Source organism: Lepidochelys kempii, chromosome 2, assembly GCF_965140265.1.
Source record: "Lepidochelys kempii isolate rLepKem1 chromosome 2, rLepKem1.hap2, whole genome shotgun sequence".
NCBI lineage: Eukaryota > Metazoa > Chordata > Testudines > Cheloniidae > Lepidochelys > Lepidochelys kempii.
In genome coordinates, this window is record NC_133257.1 from 122,749,025 (window position 1) to 122,771,980 (window position 22,956).

The following is a 22,956-nucleotide window of genomic DNA, read 5'->3' on the forward strand; positions in this document are numbered from 1 at the left end:
TTCTGTTACACAAGGTCAGTGAGCAAGACTTGCAAGACTAGAAGATACACTATTAATTTTAGATGGTCACTGAGCCAAAACTTTCAGAACAGAAACAGATGAAGAGAAATCCTCAGAAATCTTCAGAAGATATTAAATTTTTGAGCTATTAGAGAAGCAGTGAAAGTTAGCAAGCCACCTAATAACAGGCTGGAATTCTATGAAGGGTTTTCAAGAGCCATGGGTTTCTTTCAAACTGGTCAAATGATACTAGCCCATGATGGCAACTAGAGATTAGATTAAATGCATTGATCAGGAATATATTTTTTCTTATTATTTTTGGCATGTTTTAAATAATTGTTTATGGACAAGAGTAACAGAACTAATGGTTACCCATGATACCAATTATATAAATAAAGAAAGAAAGACAAATGGTTATATTTTAAAGAGGACATGTTCCATCCCTATGGATGGAACATAAAATGGGGTCTGCCAAGTACTAAAACCTTTAAAGCAGATGACAATAGTCCACAAACAAGCAACGTCATTCCATGTAAAATGTTCTAGAAGTTTCAGATAATGTGAACTAGTAAGGACTGTTCCTAAGGACAGTTTGGTTTAAATCCTGATGTATATGGGGCAAAGTCAGAACCAAAGTACCCCATAGCAATAATGACAAATAACTTTGTATGATTGTAGGTAGTAGCTCACACCAGTATCCTGTTCTGGAGAGGCAACAGCGAAAGCAACACTGGTTTATTGCTGCCTGCTAAATAACTAGCCACAGTCTATTCTGAGTAGACAATGTGAATAGCACAGAGAAGAGAGACTGTCCAAGAAGCTTACCATTTGACCAGTACAACTCTAACCACAAAGTGTTTGGTCTCGGAAGGTGATTACATTCCATCACCATTTTTTATGATCTACTTCACCTACAAATTCACACTGACAGGATTGACAAGTATGCTAGGAGTGAGTTGTGAAAGGAAAGTGTATGCCAGAGAGAGCGCATGTTCTAGGCCTAATTTGTTACACAGTCTAACAGTTGAAGTCTAGGGTGGGTAGGCTTCAATTCAACCAACTTTAAAGTCCCTGCTCTAAACAATCTTCATATTAAAGAAAACTAAACTGGTGTGTACTCAGTAATAACTTCTTACGTTAAAGATGAGAGAAGATGGGTGAGGTAATATCTTTTATTGGACCAACTTCTGTTGGTTGGTGAGAGAGACAAGCTTGTGAGCTTCAGGTGACCTGAGAAAGAGCTCCATGTAAGCTCAAAAGCTGATCTCTCTCACCAACAGAAGCTGGTTCAAAAAGATATTACTGCACCAACCTTGTCTCTCTAGCATCCTGGGACCAACACAGCTCCAATACTACATTCTTTAAAGATGCAGAGTTTTTATGTAAGTTTCTAGTACTTCATATTTTTTAGCACTGCAGAGGCAAAACAGCTTTGAGAATGCAAACTGAATTTTATTCTAGCACAAACAGAATTGTTATCTAAATTCCAATTACAGAGCCAAACTTTGAGCAGTCCCAGTGAAACACAGAGCAGAATTTTTATAACTATTGATGCTCACGCCGGAGACAGCACAGCTTGATGCAGAAGGCACACTGTGTTTGCAGGTCTGGCAGTTAGAAAGAACATATTTTCTATTGTAAGCACAACAGATGTCTTAGGGCCATTAAACTCAGAACTCTCCTGCACTGAGTTGTTTGTCAGACTATAAATCACAACTTAACAATTTTACAAAACATTTCCATTCTTTTAACAAATAGAATATCCAAAAAGATTATTTTAGCTCCCCTCCCTTTAAAATATAAAAATTCATACTAATGATGTAACTGAATATTGGAGACTGAGTTGTCCCCAACATACATTATTTTGGCCAACTGATTAAAAAGTGTAACATTTAGAAATATATACATGAAGAATTTTTTTCATCCCTGGTTATAAAACGCTGATCTGCTCCTTCTATTGCACCCAAGAGCAGTGCAAGTACGGTGTCACTACATAAAGCTTTGTTTTGGAAAGAGAAAAATAATGGCACAAATAGTTCTCCGCATTCTGGAGAACGTCTAGGCAGTATGTCATTAGTTTCCAACTTTCTCAAAGTTTTACTTCATATGAAATTTCACATAAGTGCTCAAAAAGGGAGCAATATTTCCGCCTTGAAATAATGCTAGTACTTTCATCCCAGTAGTTCCTAAGCTTTTACTGTAGCAACCCACATGCGATGGTTTGGTGAGCAGGCACGTCTCTTCCAAGTCTCTTCATGTTATGCCCAACACAGCTGCCACCATCTCCACTCTTTTCTTTTCTGTCTCTCCTTCTGTAGTTATAAAAATTATTAGCTGCTCAGGCACAGAGATGACCAACGATGACATGAACCAACCTGGCCTTGCCTGGATGTAACTGAGGTGTACTGTGCAGAAGCCTCAATTGGATGCTGCAATGTAGTTTTTTAAACCAGGCAGTCCCAAAGTACTAGGCATACAGAGTCAGCATTTCTTCCCCAGATGGGCATTCTGGGATATGTGGGGCAACAGTAAAAAAATGTTACAGTTGCTCCCAAGAGTAAGAGGTAGGGAGAGAAGCAAATCAGATAGTACATGTAGCAAAATGTACGCCTGTACGTTGCTTTTAGGGTTTATTTGTCAAGTCTTTTGCAGATTTTGCCATGAAACAAAAGGCAGCGCAAGTAAATATGTCTAGCTGTAACCTTGCCACACAGCCAAAAGCAACACGTAGTTACCTATGACTCTCTTCACTGCAACAGATCACCTTCTAAAGCTGCTATGTTTCAGAATTCCACCTAATTGCTGTTAGAGATTTAATTCTTCACAGCATAAGAATCAATGCTTGAAGCGAGGTGAGATTTTGGATCTGTGGATAAATGTACTTGTTATGAGTGTGGAGTTCCCAATGTAGGCATTTTTTTCTGTGTTGCAAAAGACCAGGCATCTGTCAACCATGCTTTACTCTTTCACCATGCCCCTCCTCCCCGCTCCTCACGCACAATTCATGATACACTATTCTATATATTCCTTAAAGTGAAAAGTCAATGGTTATTCTAAGTAGAATAACTTTATTATAAGTAGTAATTGCACTATTTCTTCTATTAATTCTTATGTCTTTATCTTTAGTTTACCTTTCAACAATCCGTAATTTACCACTTTATGTTTACTTTAACAAGTTCAAATAGTGCAAAATAAACCTTTTTGATATTAAAATCTTTCACTTAGTAAAACATTCAAAAAGGCTCCTGAAGATCTGTGGATAAAGTACTGAGATCAATAGAAATAATAATACATGGATAGCATCCACAACAAGTTTGGCAGAACTGAAGGAGAGGACATCTTCCTGGTCAAGCAGCACTGCTCCTCCATGTTCACTGACCCCTGCCTAAATCCTAGATGCCCATTTGACATTTTCTAAAAATCTTCAAATCCCCAATCATATTTTAAGAGAAGACTGACAAGATCCTATGTCACCTCCCTCTACCACACCTTCTCCCTTATTTCTTCTTAAAAATGCCCTCAGATTCCCTCCCCTTAAATATAATCACATTGTCATCATGCCATCATAGAAAACTATCCTGGACCCCACCTGCCCCTTCTCCTACTTTCTCTAAACTCACTGGAATGTGTCTTACACAACTGTTGCCTCAAATTCCTCTCCTACAACTAGCGTGGACAGGTGCCCAGTTTTTGACCAGAAAGTCCGGTCGAAAAGGGGATCTGACAGTGTCTGATCAGATCTACTGATTGGACACCCAAAGTCTGGTTACTGCAAGCAGGGGAGGTGCCGGGTCATCACCTGTTCCAGTCCCTACTCAGCTGGGGCCACCTCTTACCTTCGTCTGGTGGCTGCAGCATCCAGCCCTGGCTCCTCAGACAAGTCCCTCCTAACCCGTGCAGGGTGAGGAGGTGGAAGAGGAAAAGCAGCAAGTGACCAAGGCGGGCAGCCTCAGGGGAAGAGGCAGGACAGGGGCTTGGGGAGGAGGGGGAAAGAGGTGGGGCAGGAGCAGGGCTTTGTGGGGGAAGAGGCTGGGCAGGGGAGGTTCAGGCATGCCTGCTGGAGTGTCTGATTTTTAAACATTACCAAGTTGGCAATCCTACTTCCAACCCCATCCCCAAAACCCGTGTCTTTCATTCATCTCATTGTAAATTTACATCAATTTAACCTTGACAGGTTTTGACAATGTTTTCCCACCACTAGTATAACAGTCACTCAGGTCCATAACTTAGCTTCTATCTCTGAATTTGCCCTCTTAAGGTATGTCTATGCTGCAATGTAAGCCCATGGTCAGCAGAACTCAAGTTTGCAGATCCTGGGTTTGTTAACCTACGGCATGAGTATCTACATTCATTTGTAACCCCAAGTTAGGGATTGTTGAACCCTGGGTCCCTACCTGGTGTTCCAGCATCTACACTGCATTGTGTGGGTCCAAGTGCAACCATACACATACCCAGACTTCCTAGCGCCCTCCTAAAATTTGGCCACTCTAGTCCTTGGTTTGTAGCACATGACTGTCTATCAAACTTGACTGTTCAGAGGACAAAGAAAGTTGGCCCATGGGACTTCTGGAGGACCCCTAGAGCAAGAGTCCAGTGGGCCGCATCTACACTGCAAAGCAATAGGGGTTTGAACCCCAGGTCCAGTCTCAATTCAGGCTTGAACCTGTGATTTGTGTATAAACAGAAGAGCTGGGGGTTTAGGCTTAAGCTTGAATTTGAATTGAACTCTGGGCTTACACTGCAGTGTAGGCATACCCTTAAGCCTCACCCACTTCCAGGCCCTCCTGATCCTCAAACCCTCTGCAGGTCCATTCAAAATGCTGCTGAGACTGTTCTGAAATGCCTCCCTTTCTTTCACAACAGCATCAAATTCAAGACTTTTATCCTCACCTTTTAAAACTCTGCCCTTCTCAACTCTGCCCCTTATTTATCTATTTTATTACACTGTTTGCAACTCCCTCTGCTCTGCCAATAATGCTAAACTCAATTCCCCATTTGTCCACTTCTCCGACAAGCACCTTTTCACTTTTTTCCATGCTGCCCTTTATGAATGAAATGCCCTCCCCAAATGAGTCAATAAAGCCACAATCTCTATAGGAAAATGCCAGTTAGACTCATAGGCTTTAAGGTCAGAAGGGACCATCATGATCATCTAGTCTAACCTCCTGCATATTGCAGGCCAGAGAATCTCACCCACTCACTTCTGTAATAGACCCATAACCTCTGGCTGAGTTACTGAAGTCCTCAAATCATGATTTAAAGACTTCACATTACAGAGAATCCAAACCTGCAATTGACCGATTTCCCATGCTACAGAGGACAGCGAAAAAACCCCAGGGTCTCTGCCAATCTGTTCCGGGGAGAATTCCTTCTCAACCCCAAATATGGCAATCAGTTAGACCCTGAGCACGTGGGGCAAGACCCACCACCCAGACACCTGGGAAATAATTCTCTGCAGTAACTCAGAGCCCTCTCCATCTAGTGTCCCCTCACCAGCCCTTGCAGATATTTGCTGCTAGCAGTCGCAGATCAGCTATGTGGGCAGTCCCATCATGCCATCCCCTCTGTAAACTTATCAAGCTCAGTCTTGAATCTTAGGCTTTTTGCCCCCACTATACCCCTTTGAAGGCTGTTCCAGAACTTCACCCTTCTGACGGTTAGAAACCTTCACCTAATTTCAAGCCTAAACTTGGTGATGGCCAGTTTATATCCATTTGTTCTTGTGTCCACATTGGTACATAATTTAAATACCTCCTCTCCCTCCCTGGTATTTATGAGCCATCATATCTCCCCTCAGCCTTCTTTTGGTTAGGCTAAACAAGCCACACTCCCTGAGTCTCCTCTCATAAGGTAGGTTTTCCATTCCCCAGATCATCCTAGTAGCCCTTCTCTGCACCTATTCCAGTTTGAATTCATCTTTCTTAAACATGGGAGACAAGAACTGCACACAGTATTCCAGGTGTGGTCTCAGCAGTGCTGTGTATAATGGTACTAACACTTCCCTATGTCAACTGGAAATACCTCTCCTGATGCATCCTAGCACTGCATTAGCCTTTTTTCATGGCTAGATCACACTGGCAGCTTAGTCATCCTGTGATCAACCAATACACTCAGGTTTTTCTCCTCCTTTGTCACTGGATATATCCCCAGATTATAGCAAAAAATGCAGGACTTTGCACTATTAAATTTCATCCCATTTCTATTACTTCACTTTACAAAGTTGTCCAAATCTTCTTGCATGATATTCCAGTCCTCCTCCATATTTGCAATACGTCCCAACTTTGTGTCATCTGCAAATTTTATTAGCACACTCCCACTTTTTGTCCCACTTTTATCAAAAAAGCTGACAATCATCAAAAACTGCATATAGGTAGCTGATGCAATGACAAGTGCCCATCACTGTTACCTTCATCTGCTCCTTACTTTTTGCTTTGACCGTTACACCCACTTTCTACAGCTTAACTTTAGACTGTTAAGTCTTTGGAGAAGAAACTTTTTACTACATATTTGTACAATGCTTAGCACAACAGAGCAGTGATCACAATTATGTACTCGCCTCAATCACTTTGCCTATGATTTAGGTTTCAGAACGGTTACTAGTAAGTGTCCAGCAAATCACTCCTTTCTTCTTACAGCATATTCACACCTTTCTTGCTTTTTTTCATCATTTTCAGTACCAGTCATTTGGAGTTCAGAGGCTAAGATCCAATCATAAAATTTAGTTGGATACAGCTATGTCAGTCAGGGACATTGTACGATAAGTATAAAATTAAAGAAGTAAAGTTAGCTTATTGGTTAAGAAAATATATGTGCGTTGTAAAGAAAGTCCCTGACCAGCAAGAAGAACAGGGGTTGGCAAACTTTATGGCCTCAGGGTCACATCGGGGTTGCGAAACGGTATGGAGGGCCAGGTAGGGAAGGCTGTGCCTCCGCAAACAGCCTGGCCCCCACCCCCTATCTGCCCCCTCCCACTTCCCGCCCCCATCAGAACCCCTGACCCATCCAACCCCTGCTGCTCCTTGTCCTCTGACAGCCCCTCCGGGACCCCCCCACCCCTGAACGTTCCCCAGGACCCCACCCCCTATCCAACCCCCCTGCTCCCTGTCCTCTGACTGCCCCGACCCCTATCCATACCCCTGCCCCCTGACTGCTCCCCAGGACCCCTGACCCATCCAACCCCCCCCCCACACACTCCTTGTCCCCTGACCACCCCCTCCCGGGACCCCCATCCCTAACTGCCCCCCTCCCCCCAGGATCCCATCCCCTTTCCAACCCTCCCTGCTCCCTGTCTCCTGACCACCCCTCCCCCTGAACCTCCACCCCATGCAACCACCCCCTGTCCCCTGACTGCCCCCGGGAACTCCTACCCCTTATCCAACCCCCCCACCCCCTTACATGCCGTTCAGAGAGGCAGGATAGGCTTATTGGAGAGCCTTGGAGGTGGGTGGGTGCAAGCCATGCAGCTGCGGTGGCATAGCTGCAGGGGGACAGCGGGGGAGGGGCTGGGGGACAGCCTCCCTGGCCAAGAGCTCAGGGACCGGGCACGGGCCATAGTTTTCCCACCTCTGAAGTCGAAGGAAGGCCTTGAAAAGAATGTGGTATAAGGTTGAAAAGAATGAAATAGGGAGGATATCTGGTTCAAAAAATAACGAATGAAATAGGGGGAAGTTTTGAAAAAGAAGGCCTCTGACTGATAGGGGTGATTGCAGATGGTTTTAAATTAAAACAAAGAATCTGTTTTAAAATGAGCCAACACAGCCCTTCCCCAAACCACACACTAATGTTAAAACCTGTGTAAACCCAGGTGCAAAGAAAAACTGTTGGTTAGCAGGAAGGAGGGGAAGAGATAAGGAGGAAGAGCCAAAGGAGTTTGTAAATCTTATCTGGATTAAGACTGGAAAAAAGGGTGAACTGATTCAAATTGTTTTTTTAGCTGAAGACAGTCATTGGCAATGATATCACTTGTTTGTTAAAGGGTATAAGAAGTAAACCCTTAAAGGGTTCATTGCTGATATCTGCCTGACCATGTTGGAGCCAAGCAATGTGGGTCTAAAGCACCCCCAGGTTTAGCCTATTTGTAAGTATCTTATTCCAATGCTTATAATTCTTTTGTTATTGTTTGGATTTAGTAGATTGCTTATTAGACATACTTTTTAGGCATGTTTAGAGCAACTGTATAAATATCATTTGGCCTCTGGATTTAATAAAGGAATTTATGGTTACATTAGTGTTTGGTGGTTTCAAATATCAATATTAATAATTTCAGATATTAATAATTCCAACTAGTGTGAAAATTCCATGCCCCTGAACAGTGTAGCTATGCCTACCAAACTGCCAATGTAGGCTCAGCTAGGTCAAGGGAAGGATGATTCTGTCAACCCAGTTACAGAATTGGGGAACAGGTGATTCCACACGAATGGAAAAAAAACCCCTCCATCAGAGTATGCTGCATCTACACTACAGGGTTATATTGGCATAACTACAGCATCATAGCTATCCTGGTGCAGTCCCTGGACCGTAGACCCTGAGTGTTGAAACAGTATTTCACAACAGCTGAAAAAGCAGTTTAAAGAATTTACTGAATGGAATTGGTGTTAACATCTTATATTTCTTTGTTAGTAGATTTAACAACGTAACTCATAATATTGCCATAATCCGAATTGAATGTTGGAAAACAGAAATTTCAATATAGGGGAGTAGGAGCAGAAAAAAAATCCCTTGTTAAAATTTAAACCTGTAAAGATCTGACAGTTTTGCATAGCCATGAGCATAAGAAACCTGCTGGTAGTTTTTAGGATTCCAGCTGGTTCAAACATTACAGGCTGAATGCTCTCTGGGCTCTTTGTTGAAAGAATGCATCAAACACATTACTGAAGGGCACAGTTTTTCGACACAGTCAATATTTCTTGACCTGCTGTTCCCAAAGTACAGTGTTAAGGCTGTCGGTGCGTAACATGCCTCCTCAAAGGAGCCACCAAAAGTTTGTGGGGGTGGAAAACAAGATTCAGGAATCGGAAATGGAATTTTATGTAAACTCAGGTTTCAGAGTAGCAGCCGTGTTAGTCTGTATTCGCAAAAAGAAAAGGAGGACTTGTGGCACCTACGTACTTGTTAGTCTCTAAGGTGCCACAAGTACTCCTTTTCTTTTTATGTAAACTCAGTATGCCTCAATTGATATTGCAGTGCTTCTGCAGAGGAGACTTGGTGCAAAATTACTTTAAGTTTCCTTGGGCGCGAGCACTGTTACACAGCTTGAAAACCAATCAGAGGACTGTAAAGGGTAATGAAACTTTTTACACTCACGTAGGTATCTTCATTAACAAACTGGGAAGGGGCAGGGTTGTTGCAAAGAATGCCTGTATCTGCATTTCTAATAATACCATCGTTTCTGTGTTTACAGCTGCATCCTAACGCATTGTTGCTGCCTGATAACGGAGAGAACACTATAGCAGAAATATATAAAACGTCAACCATTTGAATATTAATGGTCTTTGGGAGTTCTATTTGACCAGTTTCAGGTGAAACCAGAGAAAGAGTTTTTGAAAACTCAAAAGTTACCATCTTTTTTATGGTCATTATTAAAAGGACCTATTCCATTGAACTAATATTCTGAACTTTGCTCCATAGGCTACCTGTGGTTTGTAAAGTACTTGCTGGTGAACAACGGACAGGATACTGGCCACAGGCTACTTACTAGCTGTATTTCCAGCTGCTATTTTGCACTAAAAAAATTAAAATGATTATCTTAACAGTAGACTTCCATATAAGGTTGACTGGGCTATTCTGAGCTGAAGAATTCCTTAATTATGAAAAGAAACGTGAAAAAAAACAAATTCCATTGCATACTTAATCTTTGGGTCATTAAATGGATGCATTTGTTCAGTGAGTAAATGATTACTGAGGCCCTCAATCTTATTCTATATACTTGCATATTTTAAAGCCTTGCCTCACTCATACAAAGCCTCACACCCTCTCAAATGACTCTGCACATTGAGAAATTCCACTCAACTTTCTTATGTACTCAGTCACGTCACCAATAAAACACTGACAGGGCAACAGAATGAAAAATTCACTTAACTTGCATAATATGAGTTGAACATTTGAGGGCTGGTAAAATATATCCAGTTACAATTTAAAAATTAGTGCATAAGCAAAGTACCTTTTTAACTCTAATAAATTTGGCCAAGTTGAAACATATTTTTCAATGGATCACCAAACACGAGTGATTTAGGCCTGATCTACAACTAAAATTTAGATTGACCTAGCTATGTCACCTGGGTGTGAAAAACCTCAGACCCCTGAAAGACCTAAGCTGCCGTAACCCCCAGGGTAGATGTTGCTAAGCCAATGGAAGAATTCTTTCAATCCACCACTCTGAGAGGCAGTATCTAGGTTAACTATTGAATGGAAAATACCCTTCCATTGCTGTAGCGAGGGTCTTCAGTATGGCACTCGAGCAGCAAACCTGCAGCACCATAGACGTGCAGCTGTATCGTAGACATAGCTTTAGCGACTCTGTAGTCTACACTACAGACCTATATCAGTATACCTACATCGCTCATGGGTTTGAAAAATCCACACCCTGAGTTACGTAGTTATAGTGACGTAACCCCTTGTGTACAGTGCTCTGTTGGTCGGAGAGCTTCTCCCGGCGAAATAGCTACTGCCTCTTAAGGAGGTGGATTAACTATGCCAACAGAAGAATTCTCTCCCGTTGGCTTAGAGTAGTGGCTCTCAACCTATTTACTACTGTGGGCCGCATATGCAGCTCTGTGTGAAGTTATGTGGTCCACATCCACACAATACATATACTGTACTGCCCTGACGACGCCACATGGGCCACAGCTGTGTGCTGATCAGGCCTCAAGCGGCCTGCGGGTTGAGAATCATTGGTTTAGAGTGTCTTCATTAAAGTGCTACAGAGGTGCAGCTGTGCTGATGCAACGTTTTAAGTGTAGACATGCCCTCAATTTCTACATCAACACTAAGGCTATGTCTACACTTAAACAGCTACCTCTTTAGTGCTTCATGGTTCTCCCATCCCTCTAGTTAATCTACCTCATTAAGAGGTGGTAGCTGGGTCAACAGAAGAATTCTTCCACTGACCTAATGCTGTCTATGCAGGGGTTTAGGCTAATTGAGCAATGTAGCTGTGTCAACCTAACTTTTTATTGTAGGCATGGCTAGAGGCATTAGAGGACTTTCTTAAAATAGCTCAAAACTCTATTGTTCTCTCTCCAGTCTTTTTCAGCATCCTCCAAAGCACTAAAGCCCAGGAAAGGAAATCTAAAGTTGCTACCCACCCATACTTGGCTCCGCTCTAACTAAGATCTTCTGCAAATGAAGCCACCTAGTCTAAATTTAGAAGTTTAGATCTGATTACATTGTTAAGGGCCATGAAAAATTGTGTGTCCTGAGCACTTAAGTCAACCTAACCCCCAGTGTGGATGCAGCTAGGTCAATGGAAGAATTCTTCCAGTGGCCTCACTACCGCATCTCGAAGGTGAATTAACTCTGGCTGGTCTATGCTGAAAAGTTACATTGACATAGCTGTGTCTCAGAGGTGTGAAAAATCCACATCCCAGGAAACACAGCTAAACCGACCTAATCTCTAGTGTAGACTGCCTTAGGGCAATGGAAAAATTCTTCCATCAATCTAGCTACTGCCTCTCGGGGACATGGATTACCTATAGTGACAGAAGAAACCCTCCTGTCACTGAGGTAAGTGTTTACACTGAAGTGCCACAGTGGTGCAGCTGTAGCGTCTTAAGTGCAGACATAGTCTACTTCAATGGAAAAAATCCCCTTCAGTCAATGTATGCTACGGCTTTACAGCAGCACAGCTGCAGCACCATAGGTGTGCTGCTGTAGCGTAGATATGGCCTAGAAATCTCCTTTCACATCCTGGCAGAAACCCCATACCTGAGAGTTACAGGGTAGGGCTAGGCTTCTCATCATCTTGTCCCTGTATGTCACTAGAGGAAGTTGTCCCTGCTTAACTCTCTGGATCAGATTTATGGTCCATCTACTCTAGTATTCTATCTCCAACAGTACCCAGATTTCATGTTAACAAAGCAATGAGAATATTAAATCAATCAAGTAATCTGACTATAGTTAGACTTCTAAAATGGGCAGTTTTTAATCAGATGGAAGTGAATTTAGCATCCAAGCTAGTATGTGGCCCTGAAGCAGAAGTCTTTGCAAAACCCACTAATCTTGTCAAGAAGGAATATAGTACTGCAGTTCTTACTCTTTGAAAGCAAATTATAATGTTTTAAATATTTAAAAAATAATATTCAAAAGCAATACTACAATAACTGGGGTGCGATGATATAATTTTAGATATAATCATGTATTAGTCTGCTTCTTACAATAAGAAGCAGTACAAGCTCCTGGGGTGTGGATTTTTGGGTGGCTGAAGATATTAAATGAAACCCCAAAAGCCATTTCCAAAGTTTAAGTCTATAGTATGGCTTTGTACCAGTAATGTTACTTATGAATGTGTCCCATTATTTGGGAAGCATCTTACACACAAGATGGATATTCTCTTGAAATAAAACTAGAGCATATGTACATATCATCCAAGTTTCTATTAACCATGAACACTTTCATCCCTTCCATTTAATATAAAGATTTCAGTAAATCACAAATTAAAAGTCAAGGGATTGAGAAAGAGAAAACCACTTCTTCTTATAGAATTAATCTAATCTTTTACTTAACTTAAGACTTGTGTTTTAGACCCCATGTCATCACCATGAGAGTCTTTATGGAAAGCAGGTATTTTATGTAAATAATGCAAGCATATTGTCATCTGTTCATCCATAAAGGCGGTCGGTGATACTTAGCAGCAGTAAGGTCTTCTGCTAAGTCTGACAACTTCGCAAACACTATCTTTGCCTGCCTTACTCCAAACAAAAAAAACCCCCAAACAAACCCACCCAACACTGATGATACACATTTCCCTCCAAAACATTTTAGAGAGATGACAGGACATAGACAGCTGGTGCTCTCTAAATCTGCTAGCATTAATTATGGCAGTCATTGTACTCTGTGGTTCAACAGCTAAGTCCTGTGAAACTGAATAAAAATATTAGGGCATTCAGAATGTTGTTTTTTATGTTGCCAGGGTCAATACATTGACCTTTTAATAGTCACCTTTGACAGCTCATATTGGAAATTATAGAGTTTAGGATCGTCAGTCATAAGCCAAAACATATTTCCTCTTAGTCCCAACCCCAAGAAAAACTCACTCCCAGTGGAACCATGAATGTGTGATCTGACTGGTGTGTCAGATAAGAGAAACAAACGTGAGAACAGGCCAGGATTAAAGCAGAAATGCCTACCTCTCTCTCCACAAGAATTGCCTTAAAATTTAATCACACACAACTCAAAACAAGATGACTTCTAAGGTAACATGGCTAGAAATTTTCTACTGAGTCCTGCTGACATTTCACTAGAAAATACAATAGCCGGGCTTTAACACTGCTGCACTAGTAGCAAACCCTCACGATTCCAGTCTGCACCTGCAGCGTAACAACCAGCCCTTGTACCCACGCCCATAGCAGCCCCCACTACACCCCCGTCCCCCTCACACACACCCAGACACACCTAGGTCCAGCCACCAGACATCTCTCCCCCTAGTCCCCCATCGCACCCCTCCCACCTCATAGAGACGCCGGCAGGGCACACGCCCCTTCTTCCCTGTGGCAAGCGAGGATCACTTACTGAGCTGCCCGGGACCGGGCTCCTTGCCGCTGGCCGCCGCTCCCCCCGGCGCCGCGCAGGCAGCTCCCCACAGGCCCGGGGCTCCCCCCGCGGTCGGGGTGCCGCTCTGCCGCTCGAAGTTGCCCGGGTTGGAGAAATAGTCGCGCAGGCGGGGCAGCTCGCGGCCGCTCTCCAGCAGCTCCGTGTGCAGCTCCAGCGCCGTCAGCAGGAACTGGTCCCGCAGCAGCTGCGCCGCCAGCGCGTCCACGGGCACCCGGGGTGGCTCTCCGGCGCCGGGCCCGCCCCAGCCGGCCTCCCCGAGGGCTGCCGCCCGCAGCCCCGGCAGCCCCCCGGGACCGCCCACAGCCGCCTCCTCCTCCTCCTGCTGCGGGGAGAGCGGGCCTCCCGAGCCTGGATCGCTGTTGCCGCCGGCTCTCGGCTCCTCCGCCTCGTCTTCCTCGGAGTCGCAGAGGAACGGGTTCACGCTGCTGCCTCCGCCCGCCGCCGCCATCTTACAGCGCGACACGGGCCGCGCAGCCGCCTCCCGCCCGCCCGGCCTGGCCTGCCCAGCGACACGCCCTGGCCCCTGCTGCGGCGCCGCCTCTCCAGCCCCGCGGCGCCGGGACCAGCCCCGGGCGCGGCGCCCCAGTCACTACTACTAGGGGTGCCGCCGCCGCCACTAGCAAGGGTGCACCGCGACTCTCCTCCTGCCTGCCTGCCTCCCTCCCCTGCCGGCTTCCGGGTGACAACTCTCGCGAGATTTCCCCGTCCAACCGCAAGCAACGGTCGGAGTCGGGGCCAGATTCGGAGGCTCCACCCCCTTCCCCTGTCAAGTGCAACGGAATCCTCCCACAGACAAGAAGAGGAAGAGGCGGGGCCTGAGCAGAAGCCTGAGAAGGGCGAGGTTTAGGGCAGAAGGGGCGGGGCTTACGGGTGACGGACACACGGGAGAGGCTGGAGCCATAAGGAAATAGGAGGGAGATGGGCGGAGTGTATGTTAAGAGGGGTTTACAGCGCGAGAAGGGCTGACCTAGATTGGTAAAGGGGCGGGGCCTGGCCCGTGGAAGCACGTGATGGGGGGCTGACCTCTTTTGCAAGTGGAAGGGACGTGGCCTGGAGGCGGAAGTGGGTGGGTGGTTACAGCCGGGATCAGTGGCTGGGACTAGAGAGAAGCTAGGGGCGGAGCGATAGGCTGCGAGGTCTCGCGAGAGCGTCCGCGAGGCCGGAACGGAAGCGTGGGGCGGACGTTGGTGCCGGCGCTGGCGGCCCGTGTGAGCTAGTAAGTAGCCGCGGAGGCGGCGCTTGCGCAGTTCGCTCCTGGGGTTGGGTGTGGGGCGCCGGGGCGGCTGGGGTTCCTGCGCTGCCGCGCTGCTGGAGCCTCCGGCGCGCTCTGCGGGGCGGCTCGTGCTCGGCCGGGCGGGGCGGAGCCGGGGGCGGGGGTTGGCTCGGTCGCTAGCAGGTGCGGGAGGGGCGGGGACTGCCGGGGGGCGGCTGATCCCTGCGCCTCGCCAGGTTTGCGGGCGCGGGCTCGGGCTCGGGCTCATCCCCGGTGTCCCGGTTTATTGTCTCTCAGTGGTGACGACCCCGCGGGGGCAGCCAGGGAGCTACCGCCGGGACCCCCTCCCTGCTGCCTCGGCAGCGGGGCGGGGACCGCTGAACACGAGCCCCAGAGTCTCGCATGGCAGCCAGACATAACCCGGCATGAGGGCTGCCCATGCAGCAACTCTCTCCCCCCACCCCCGCGATACAGCCCTGGGATGCAGCGGTGTTGGGGGGCGAGGTTAGAATGACCAACGATAAGTAAGAGCCAAGGTGGGTCAAGTACCATTTTTTATTGGACCAACTTCTGTTGGTGAGAGAGAGAGAGAAGGTTTTGAGCTATGTGGAGCGCTTCCTGTCTGTGAAGCTTGAAAGCTTGTCTCTTTCACCAGCAGATACCAGCTCATTCACCTTCTCTCTTTAAAAAGAACAGGAGTACTTGTGGCACCTGAGAGACTAACAAATTTAGTATTCTGGGACCAGAACAGCTCCAACAACGCTACAAATGTCCAGAAATCAATAACTATCCTGAGCAGGTGGAGTGATGCTCCCTGAGTTACAGTGAGAACTAGCTGGAGGGCCAAAGCAAAGTGGCAATTTGAGCTAAAGTGCTGCAGTGTGCTTACATGTTGTTTTTCTCAATGACTTCAAGCTGAAATGTGTTCTGCTCACCAGAGCTGTTTTTCCCCCTATCTTCCTTTCCTACAAAAAATCAGTGACTCTAGCTGGGTTCTTTCTATTTTATGTATCACCAGTAATAAAGATCTCTCCAGATCCAAATGTGTGCTATGTGATGCCTGTGCAGCTGCATTGACTACGGTTTTCAGAATAGCAGCCGTGTTAGTCTGTATCCGCAAAAACAAAAAGAGTACTTGTGGCACCTTAGAGACTAACAAATTTATTTGAGCATAAGCTTTCGTGAGCTACAGCTCACTTCATCACATGCATTCAGTGGAAAATACAGTGGGGAGATTTTATATACGCAGAGAATATAAAACAATGGGTGTTACCATGCACACTGTAAGGAGAGTGATCAGGTAAGGTGAGCTATTACCAGCCGGAGACGGGGAAGCAAAAACCAAAACAAAACCTTTTGTAGTGATAATCAAGGTGGGCCATTTCCAGCAGTTGATAAGAACCTGTGAGGAACAGTAGGGGAGGGGGGGAAGGGGAATAAACATGGGGAAATCATTTTACTTTGTGCAATGACACCCCAGTCTTTATTCAAGCCTAATTTCATGGTGTCCAGTTTGCAAATTAATTTCATTTCAGCAGTCTCTCGTTGGAATCTGTTTTTGAAAGTTTTTTGTTGAAGACTTGCCACTTTTAGGTCTGTAATCGAGAGAGATTGAAATGTTCTCTGACTGGTTTATGAATGTTATAATTCTTGACATCTGATTTGTGTCCATTTATTCTTTTATGTAGAGACTGTCCGGTTTGGCCAATGTACATGGCAGAGGGGCATTGCTGGCACATGATGGCATATATCACATTGGTAGATGTGCAGGTGAACGAGCCTCTGATAGTGTGGCTGATGTCATTAGGCCCTATGATGGTGTCCCCTGAGTAGATACGTGGGCACAGTTGGCAACGGGCTTTGTTGCAATGATAGGTTTCTGGGTTAGTGGTTCTGTTGTGTGGTGTATGGTTGCTGGTGAGTATTTGCTTCAGGATGGGGGGCTGTCTGTAAGCAAGGACTGGCCTGTCTCCCAAGATCTGTGAGAGTGATGAGTCGTCCTTCAGGATAGGTTGTAGATCCTTGATGATGCGTTGGACAGGTTTTAGTTGGGGGCTGAAGGTGACGGCTAGTGGTGTTCTGTTGGTTGGTAGGTTACTTCTGGGTACTCTTCTGGCTCTGTCAAGCTGTTTCTTCATTTCAGCAGGTAGGTATTGTAGTTGTAAGAATGCTTGATAGAGATCTTGCAGGTGTTTGTCTCTGTCTGGGGGGTTGGAGCAAATGTGGTTGTATCGTAGAGCTTGGCTGTAGACAATGGATCGTGTGGTGTGGTCTGGATGAAAGCTGGAGGCATATGGGTAAGTGTAGCAATCAGTAGGTTTCCGGTATAGGGTGGTGTTTATGTGGCCATTGCTTATTAGCACTGTAGTGTCCAGGAAGTGGATCTCTTGTGTGGACTGGTTCTGGCTGAGGTTGCTGGTGGGATGGAAATTGTTGAAATCATGGTGGAATTCCTCAAGGACTCCCTCCTCAGGCCCTACGCTACCAGCATTCCTAGCCATCTTTGAGATACCACTGACTTCCTGAGGAAACTACAATCCATCGGTGATCTTCCTGAAAACACCATCCTAACCAATCTGGATGTTGAAGTTCTCTATACCAACATTCCACACAAAGATGGACTGCAAGCCATCAGGAACAGTATCCCCGATAATGTCACGGCAAACCTGGTGGCTGAACTTTGTCCTCACCCATACCTATTTCACATTTGGGGACAATGTATACCTTCAAATCAGCGGCACTGCTATGGGTACCCGCATGGCACCACAGTATGCCAACATTTTTATGGCTGACTTAGAACAACACTTCCTCAGCTCTCGTCCCTTAATGCCCTTACTCTACTTGCCCTACACTAATGACATCTTCATCATCTGGACCCCTGGAAAAGAAGCTCTTGAGGAATTCCACCATGATTTCAACAATTTCCATCCCACCATCAGCCTCAGCCTGGACCAGTCCACGCAAGAGATCCTCTTGCTGGACACCATGGTGCTAATAAGCGATGGTCACATAAACACCGCCCTATACCGGAAACCTACTGACCGTTGTGCCTACCTGCATGTCTGGATGAAAGCTGCAGACTACACCACACGATCCATTGTCTACAGCGAAGTTCTACGATACAACCGCATTTGCTCCAACCCCTCAGGCAGAGACAAACACCAACAAGATCTCTATCAAGTGTTCTTACAACTACAATATCCACCTGCTGAAGTGAAGAAACATCTTGACAGAGCCAGAAGAGTACCCAGAAGTCACCTACCACAGGACAGGCCCAACAAAGAAAATAACAGAACGCCACTAGCCATCACCTTCAGCCCCCAACTAAAACTCCTCTAGCGCATCATCAAGGATCTACGACCTATCCTGAAGGACGACCCATCACTCTCACAGATCTTGGGAGACAGGCCAGTCCTTGCTTACAGACAGCCCCCCAACCTGAAGCAAATACTCTCTAGCAACCACAAACCACACAACAGAACCACTAACCCAGGAACCTATCATTGCAACAAAGCCCGTTGCCAACTGTGCCCACGTATCTACTCAGGGGACACCATCATAGGGCCTAATGACATCAGCCACACTATCAGAGGCTTGTTCACCTGCACATCTACCAATGTGATATATGCCATCATGTGCCAGCAATGCCCCTCTGCCATGTACATTAGCCAGTCTCTACGTAAAAGAATAAATGGACACAAATCAGACGTCAAGAATTATAATGTTCAAAAACCAGTCGGAGAACACTTCAATCTCTCTGGTCACTCGATTACAGACCTAAAAGTGGCAATTCTTCAACAAAAAAACTTCAAAAACAGACTCCAACGAGAGAGTGCTGAATTGGAATTAATTTGCAAACTGGACACTGTGGAAATTAGGCTTGAATAAAGACTGGGAGTGGATGTGTCATTACACAAAGTAAAACTGTTTCCCCATATTTATTCCCCCCCCTCCACCCCCCACTGTTCCTCACACGTTCTTGTCAGCTGCTGGAAATGGCCCACCTTGATTATCACTACAAAAGGTTTTGTTTTCTCTCTTGCTGGTAATAGCTCATCTTACCTGATCACTCTTCTTACAGTGTGTATGGTATTGTTTCGTGTTCTCTGTGTATATAAAATCTCCCCACTGTATTTTCCACTGAATGCATGTGATGAAGTGAGCTGTAGCTCACGAAAGCTTATGCTCAAATAAATTTTAGGCTCTAAGGTGCCACAAGTACTCCTTTTTATTGACTACAGTATAATTGATGGGAAAGTAATAAACACTTGTGTCGATACACAATTAATAGTGGAGGCCAGTTCACTCTCCTATAGCTGTTTTAACTCCTGCAGACTAACAGGAATAAACATGTCCATATTGTAGACATGCCATAGATTAGTCAGGTCCCAATATGTTTAGGTCTTTGTAAAGTCAAAATCAACATTTGAGACTCCCCCTGGAAGCTACTCAGAAACGACACTTAACTATGGCTCAGCATTATAAAGTTCTGTCTGCAAAAAGCATTGCTTAGTGTGTTGAAAGTGGCTAATTCAACCTTCTGAATGCCTTTAAAGTGCTGCTCGATGTGGGTTACATTAGAGAAGTCTAAGCTAGAGGTGACAAAAGGCATGGTTAACTAGCAAGTTCCACATACAAAATAAAAGCTCACTTCCTTTGCTAGAGATTTGTGAATAAAGTGCTCTTGGGCTCAGATAGTACCTGAGCAACCAAGGATCTAACAACCCCCAAATTGCAAACCTGCATACAAACAGGCACCCTTACTCCATGAGGAGTGCTGACTTAAATTTCAACTTAATAGATATACAATATAGCACTGGTAATTTGGTTCCTTGCATGTTTTCTCCAATATGAAGCCCTGTCCGTATTTCATACTATACTAGCAAATGTTCTGTACTCTGTTTTGTAAAGGTAGCTCAATAGGATTTTTGCTCTGCTGTGGGTGTAAGATTGGGCCTGAAGTCTTAGTAATAGAAGATTTCATTACAGCACTTGGCTACAGTATTAAGTCTTTGCTGAGAACAAGATATGGCTGTTTTTGAATGATTGCAAATTATGGTTTGTGCAGATTAGATTAGTCCAGAATTAACTTAATTTCCCATCCCTAGGGCATTTTGAAATGTATTTAATAACAAAGAAAATAGTTTTCTAAGAATATGGTAGCATACTGTCAGTCCATACCCTCTTTCTGCAATGTAAAAAAACTGAAGTGTCTACTGAAGATATTTACTTAAAATAATGGCTTCTAACACACACACACAGAGAATCCAATATGCTTAATACAATAAATATTCATAATTTTTAAATACCTTTATTGTAGGCCATATGTTTGCAGCGTTTAAAAGACCAGAAAATAATGCAACTTAAAGTTGCAAAAAAGACCGCATACTGAAAATTCCATTTTAAAAATAGTGATTTTAGGTCTAAGCGGGCACTGACAATGAGGACATGAATTGCAATGAGGGAATTCTTTTACTGAAATTGGGAATCCTGGGACGTATTTAGTCAGAATATGTTTGCTTTTAAATCTGGTTTTAGCATGTTTTAACCAATATACAATTTACTGTTGCAGAAGTTTTATACTGCTTGTTTATACTACACTGCAGAGTTAAGTGAGTTGATTTCTAATGAATGTATTCAAAATTTGTTATAGTGACTGTTTGCTTTTAAAGTGAAAATTAAAAAGAAAAAATAGTCTCAACTTGCAGCATCTTCTAATGGCCTTCAATGCACGCTCCAGTTTTAACCTTCATTTTAGACTTGTTGGCTAACTATTGGAAAGCAAATTCAGGTCTGCTGTAAATTGATATAACTCCACTAAAATCAGCAGAGGTGCATCTGTTTATGCTAAGCATTGAATTTAACCCCATGAGCTAAAAACTGCTGTGGAGTACAAAATTAATCTCTATCCCATAGTAAAGTATTCCTCCCTTTTTAAGTATCACTATATAATTTTGGGGAAATGGTGTATGTGGTGTACTGACGGGGAAGAAAAGTCAGTTAAACAGGTGTATTCATGGTTACTCAATAATATTTTATGGAAATTTGGGAACAAGCCAACATTGTGTGCCTGTAACCATGCAATATCGAGACCTAGTGCTCCCCAGCTCCTAAATATTTTGGAGAATTTCACTTGAAACACTTAAAAATGTTGACAACTATGATACAAACCCTGGCATGAACAATAGGGTACTGCTTCTCTACCACAGAAGAAGTTAGTTAAGTATAGGGAGTACTACAAAGAAGTGAATAATCAACTTTCTCCATATCTTAATGCTAGCCAGGTGTATAGTTATGTGATTTCTGAGGCCAGGAGATCTTGTTTATAAGTGAGCCGCTCAAATATTGCCTCATCTGTCCATCCAAAAATGCAAAGACTAGGTCTGGCTATAGAATGATTACGGTTACTGCTGGCTTACGAAGCAGGAAACTGAAAGTAATTTTTATTAATTCTTTCTAATTAGTATTCTTATTATAAAAATTGGAGCAATATTCCCCTTTCTGGTCTGTTCTCTTTTTTCCCCCTACATTCTCCAGGTTTGTACGTCTGCCCTGTTACCTCTGCCAAATTTTTCCAACTGTTTTCCACAGTGTGTACTCTGTGCCACAGCTGCAAAGTGAAACTTTCAAAACCCATTGGTAAGTTTCACTATCGGCTAACAGCTTAGGTAGGTGTGGAGTAGCACAGCTGGTTGGTAGCTCCCAATAACTAGAGCCCTGCAAATCTGCGGATATCCATGGACCATTTTTGCTGATCATGGATCAGATGTGATACAAATTTTGTATCTGTGCAGGGCTTTACTAATTTCTTATTTATGGAATATATTAAGGTATTTCATTAGTTCTGGGAACTTGTTAGCAAGATCTAACTTTTAACCACTTGGGCTGCCCTGTGAAAGTACAGCTATGTTTTTCATTGTTTCCTCCGATAGTGTAAACTGATTTATTTATTTATTTGCTGCATAGACTCCCTATAAGATACAGCAGGTTAATAATCTCTATATCTGTCTATAATGGAAATGCAGTCTGAACTAGTTCTAAAGCCTGCTAATATAAGCTTTGCAGAATTTCAGTCCAGGCGGGCTTATCATTTCACAGCTGGTAAATGATGAGGAACATGTGAGAACTGACTGTTATATTGAGAAAACATAAAGATTTATTCTAATGTGAAGGAAACTTTCAGGCTTAAATAGTTGATATTCAGGCTTTAGGGTTTATGCAAAGCTAGAAAACTGTTTGTATCAGCATTTATAAAAAGTGCAGTCAGCAGTTATTACTACTATCCAAGGAGACAAAGTGAAGACCATTTCTTTGCATTAAAACAGTTTAAGAATCTTCAAAGCATTCTCCTTGATTCAGAATGAGATTAATGTTCTTCTGCCAGCATGGAATTTTAACACTTTCTTGGAGCTAGTATAAACCACCCCCCATTTTTTCCCCTCGTATTTTGCAACCTTCGTTTTGGAGTTCCTAGTAACATTTGTTTTGCTTGGTGAGTTGTTGAATTTGAGGCTCTCTTTTTATACATATCTTGCAGTTTCTTCCAAACAAGTCTGTGCTTGAGAGTGTATCAAGGTTTGTTCTGAAGACAAAAGTTTCCATTTGAATCAGTCTAGAGTTCTGTCTGTTGTCCAAATTTACTCCTGGGGGGATTCTGAGTGACTGCGCGCCCCCAGAAAACAGCCCCTTGGCAGAATTCCTGTGCTTCCCTGCAGAAAACTGCTGGGAAGCAAAGGGAAGCCACGTGCAGGAGGAACGACCATGGGCGCAGTTTTTTGGGGGGATTGTTCCTCCGCCCTGTCAGGGTTCCCTCCCCACTCTGAACTCTAGGGTACAGACATGGAGACCCACATGAAAGACCCCCTAAGTTTATTTCTACCAGCTTAGGTTAAAAACTCCCTAGGCACAAATTCTCCCTTGTACCTTGGGTTTAAGTAACGCTGCCACCACCAAGTGATTTAACAAAGAACCGGGGA

At 44.2% G+C, this 22,956-nt stretch overlaps 2 protein-coding genes across 19 annotated transcripts in view; one reads left to right on the top strand and one right to left on the bottom strand.

Moving 5' to 3' along the window:
- RELCH (RAB11 binding and LisH domain, coiled-coil and HEAT repeat containing) overlaps positions 1-14,510 on the bottom strand; it is a 122,377-nt gene extending 107,867 nt beyond the window's left edge. For 2 of the 10 annotated variants that reach the window (XM_073332225.1, XM_073332223.1), the window contains exon 1: positions 13,726-14,491. In XM_073332225.1, coding sequence (XP_073188326.1) covers positions 13,726-14,215 — 490 coding nt within the window. In that variant the 5' untranslated portion in view covers positions 14,216-14,491. Of the gene's footprint in view, positions 1-13,725 lie in introns of all 10 variants that reach the window. The other 8 variants (XM_073332228.1, XM_073332227.1, XM_073332231.1 and 5 more) reach the window with 8 other exon arrangements.
- Positions 13,902-22,956, top strand: part of PIGN (phosphatidylinositol glycan anchor biosynthesis class N) — a 169,830-nt gene continuing 160,775 nt past the window's right edge. For 4 of the 9 annotated variants that reach the window (XM_073332239.1, XM_073332240.1, XM_073332242.1 and 1 more), the window contains exon 1: positions 13,902-14,983. The gene's annotated coding sequence lies outside the window, so the exon portion shown is untranslated. The remainder of the gene's footprint in view (positions 14,984-22,956) is intronic. The other 5 variants (XM_073332238.1, XM_073332237.1, XR_012157360.1 and 2 more) reach the window with 4 other exon arrangements.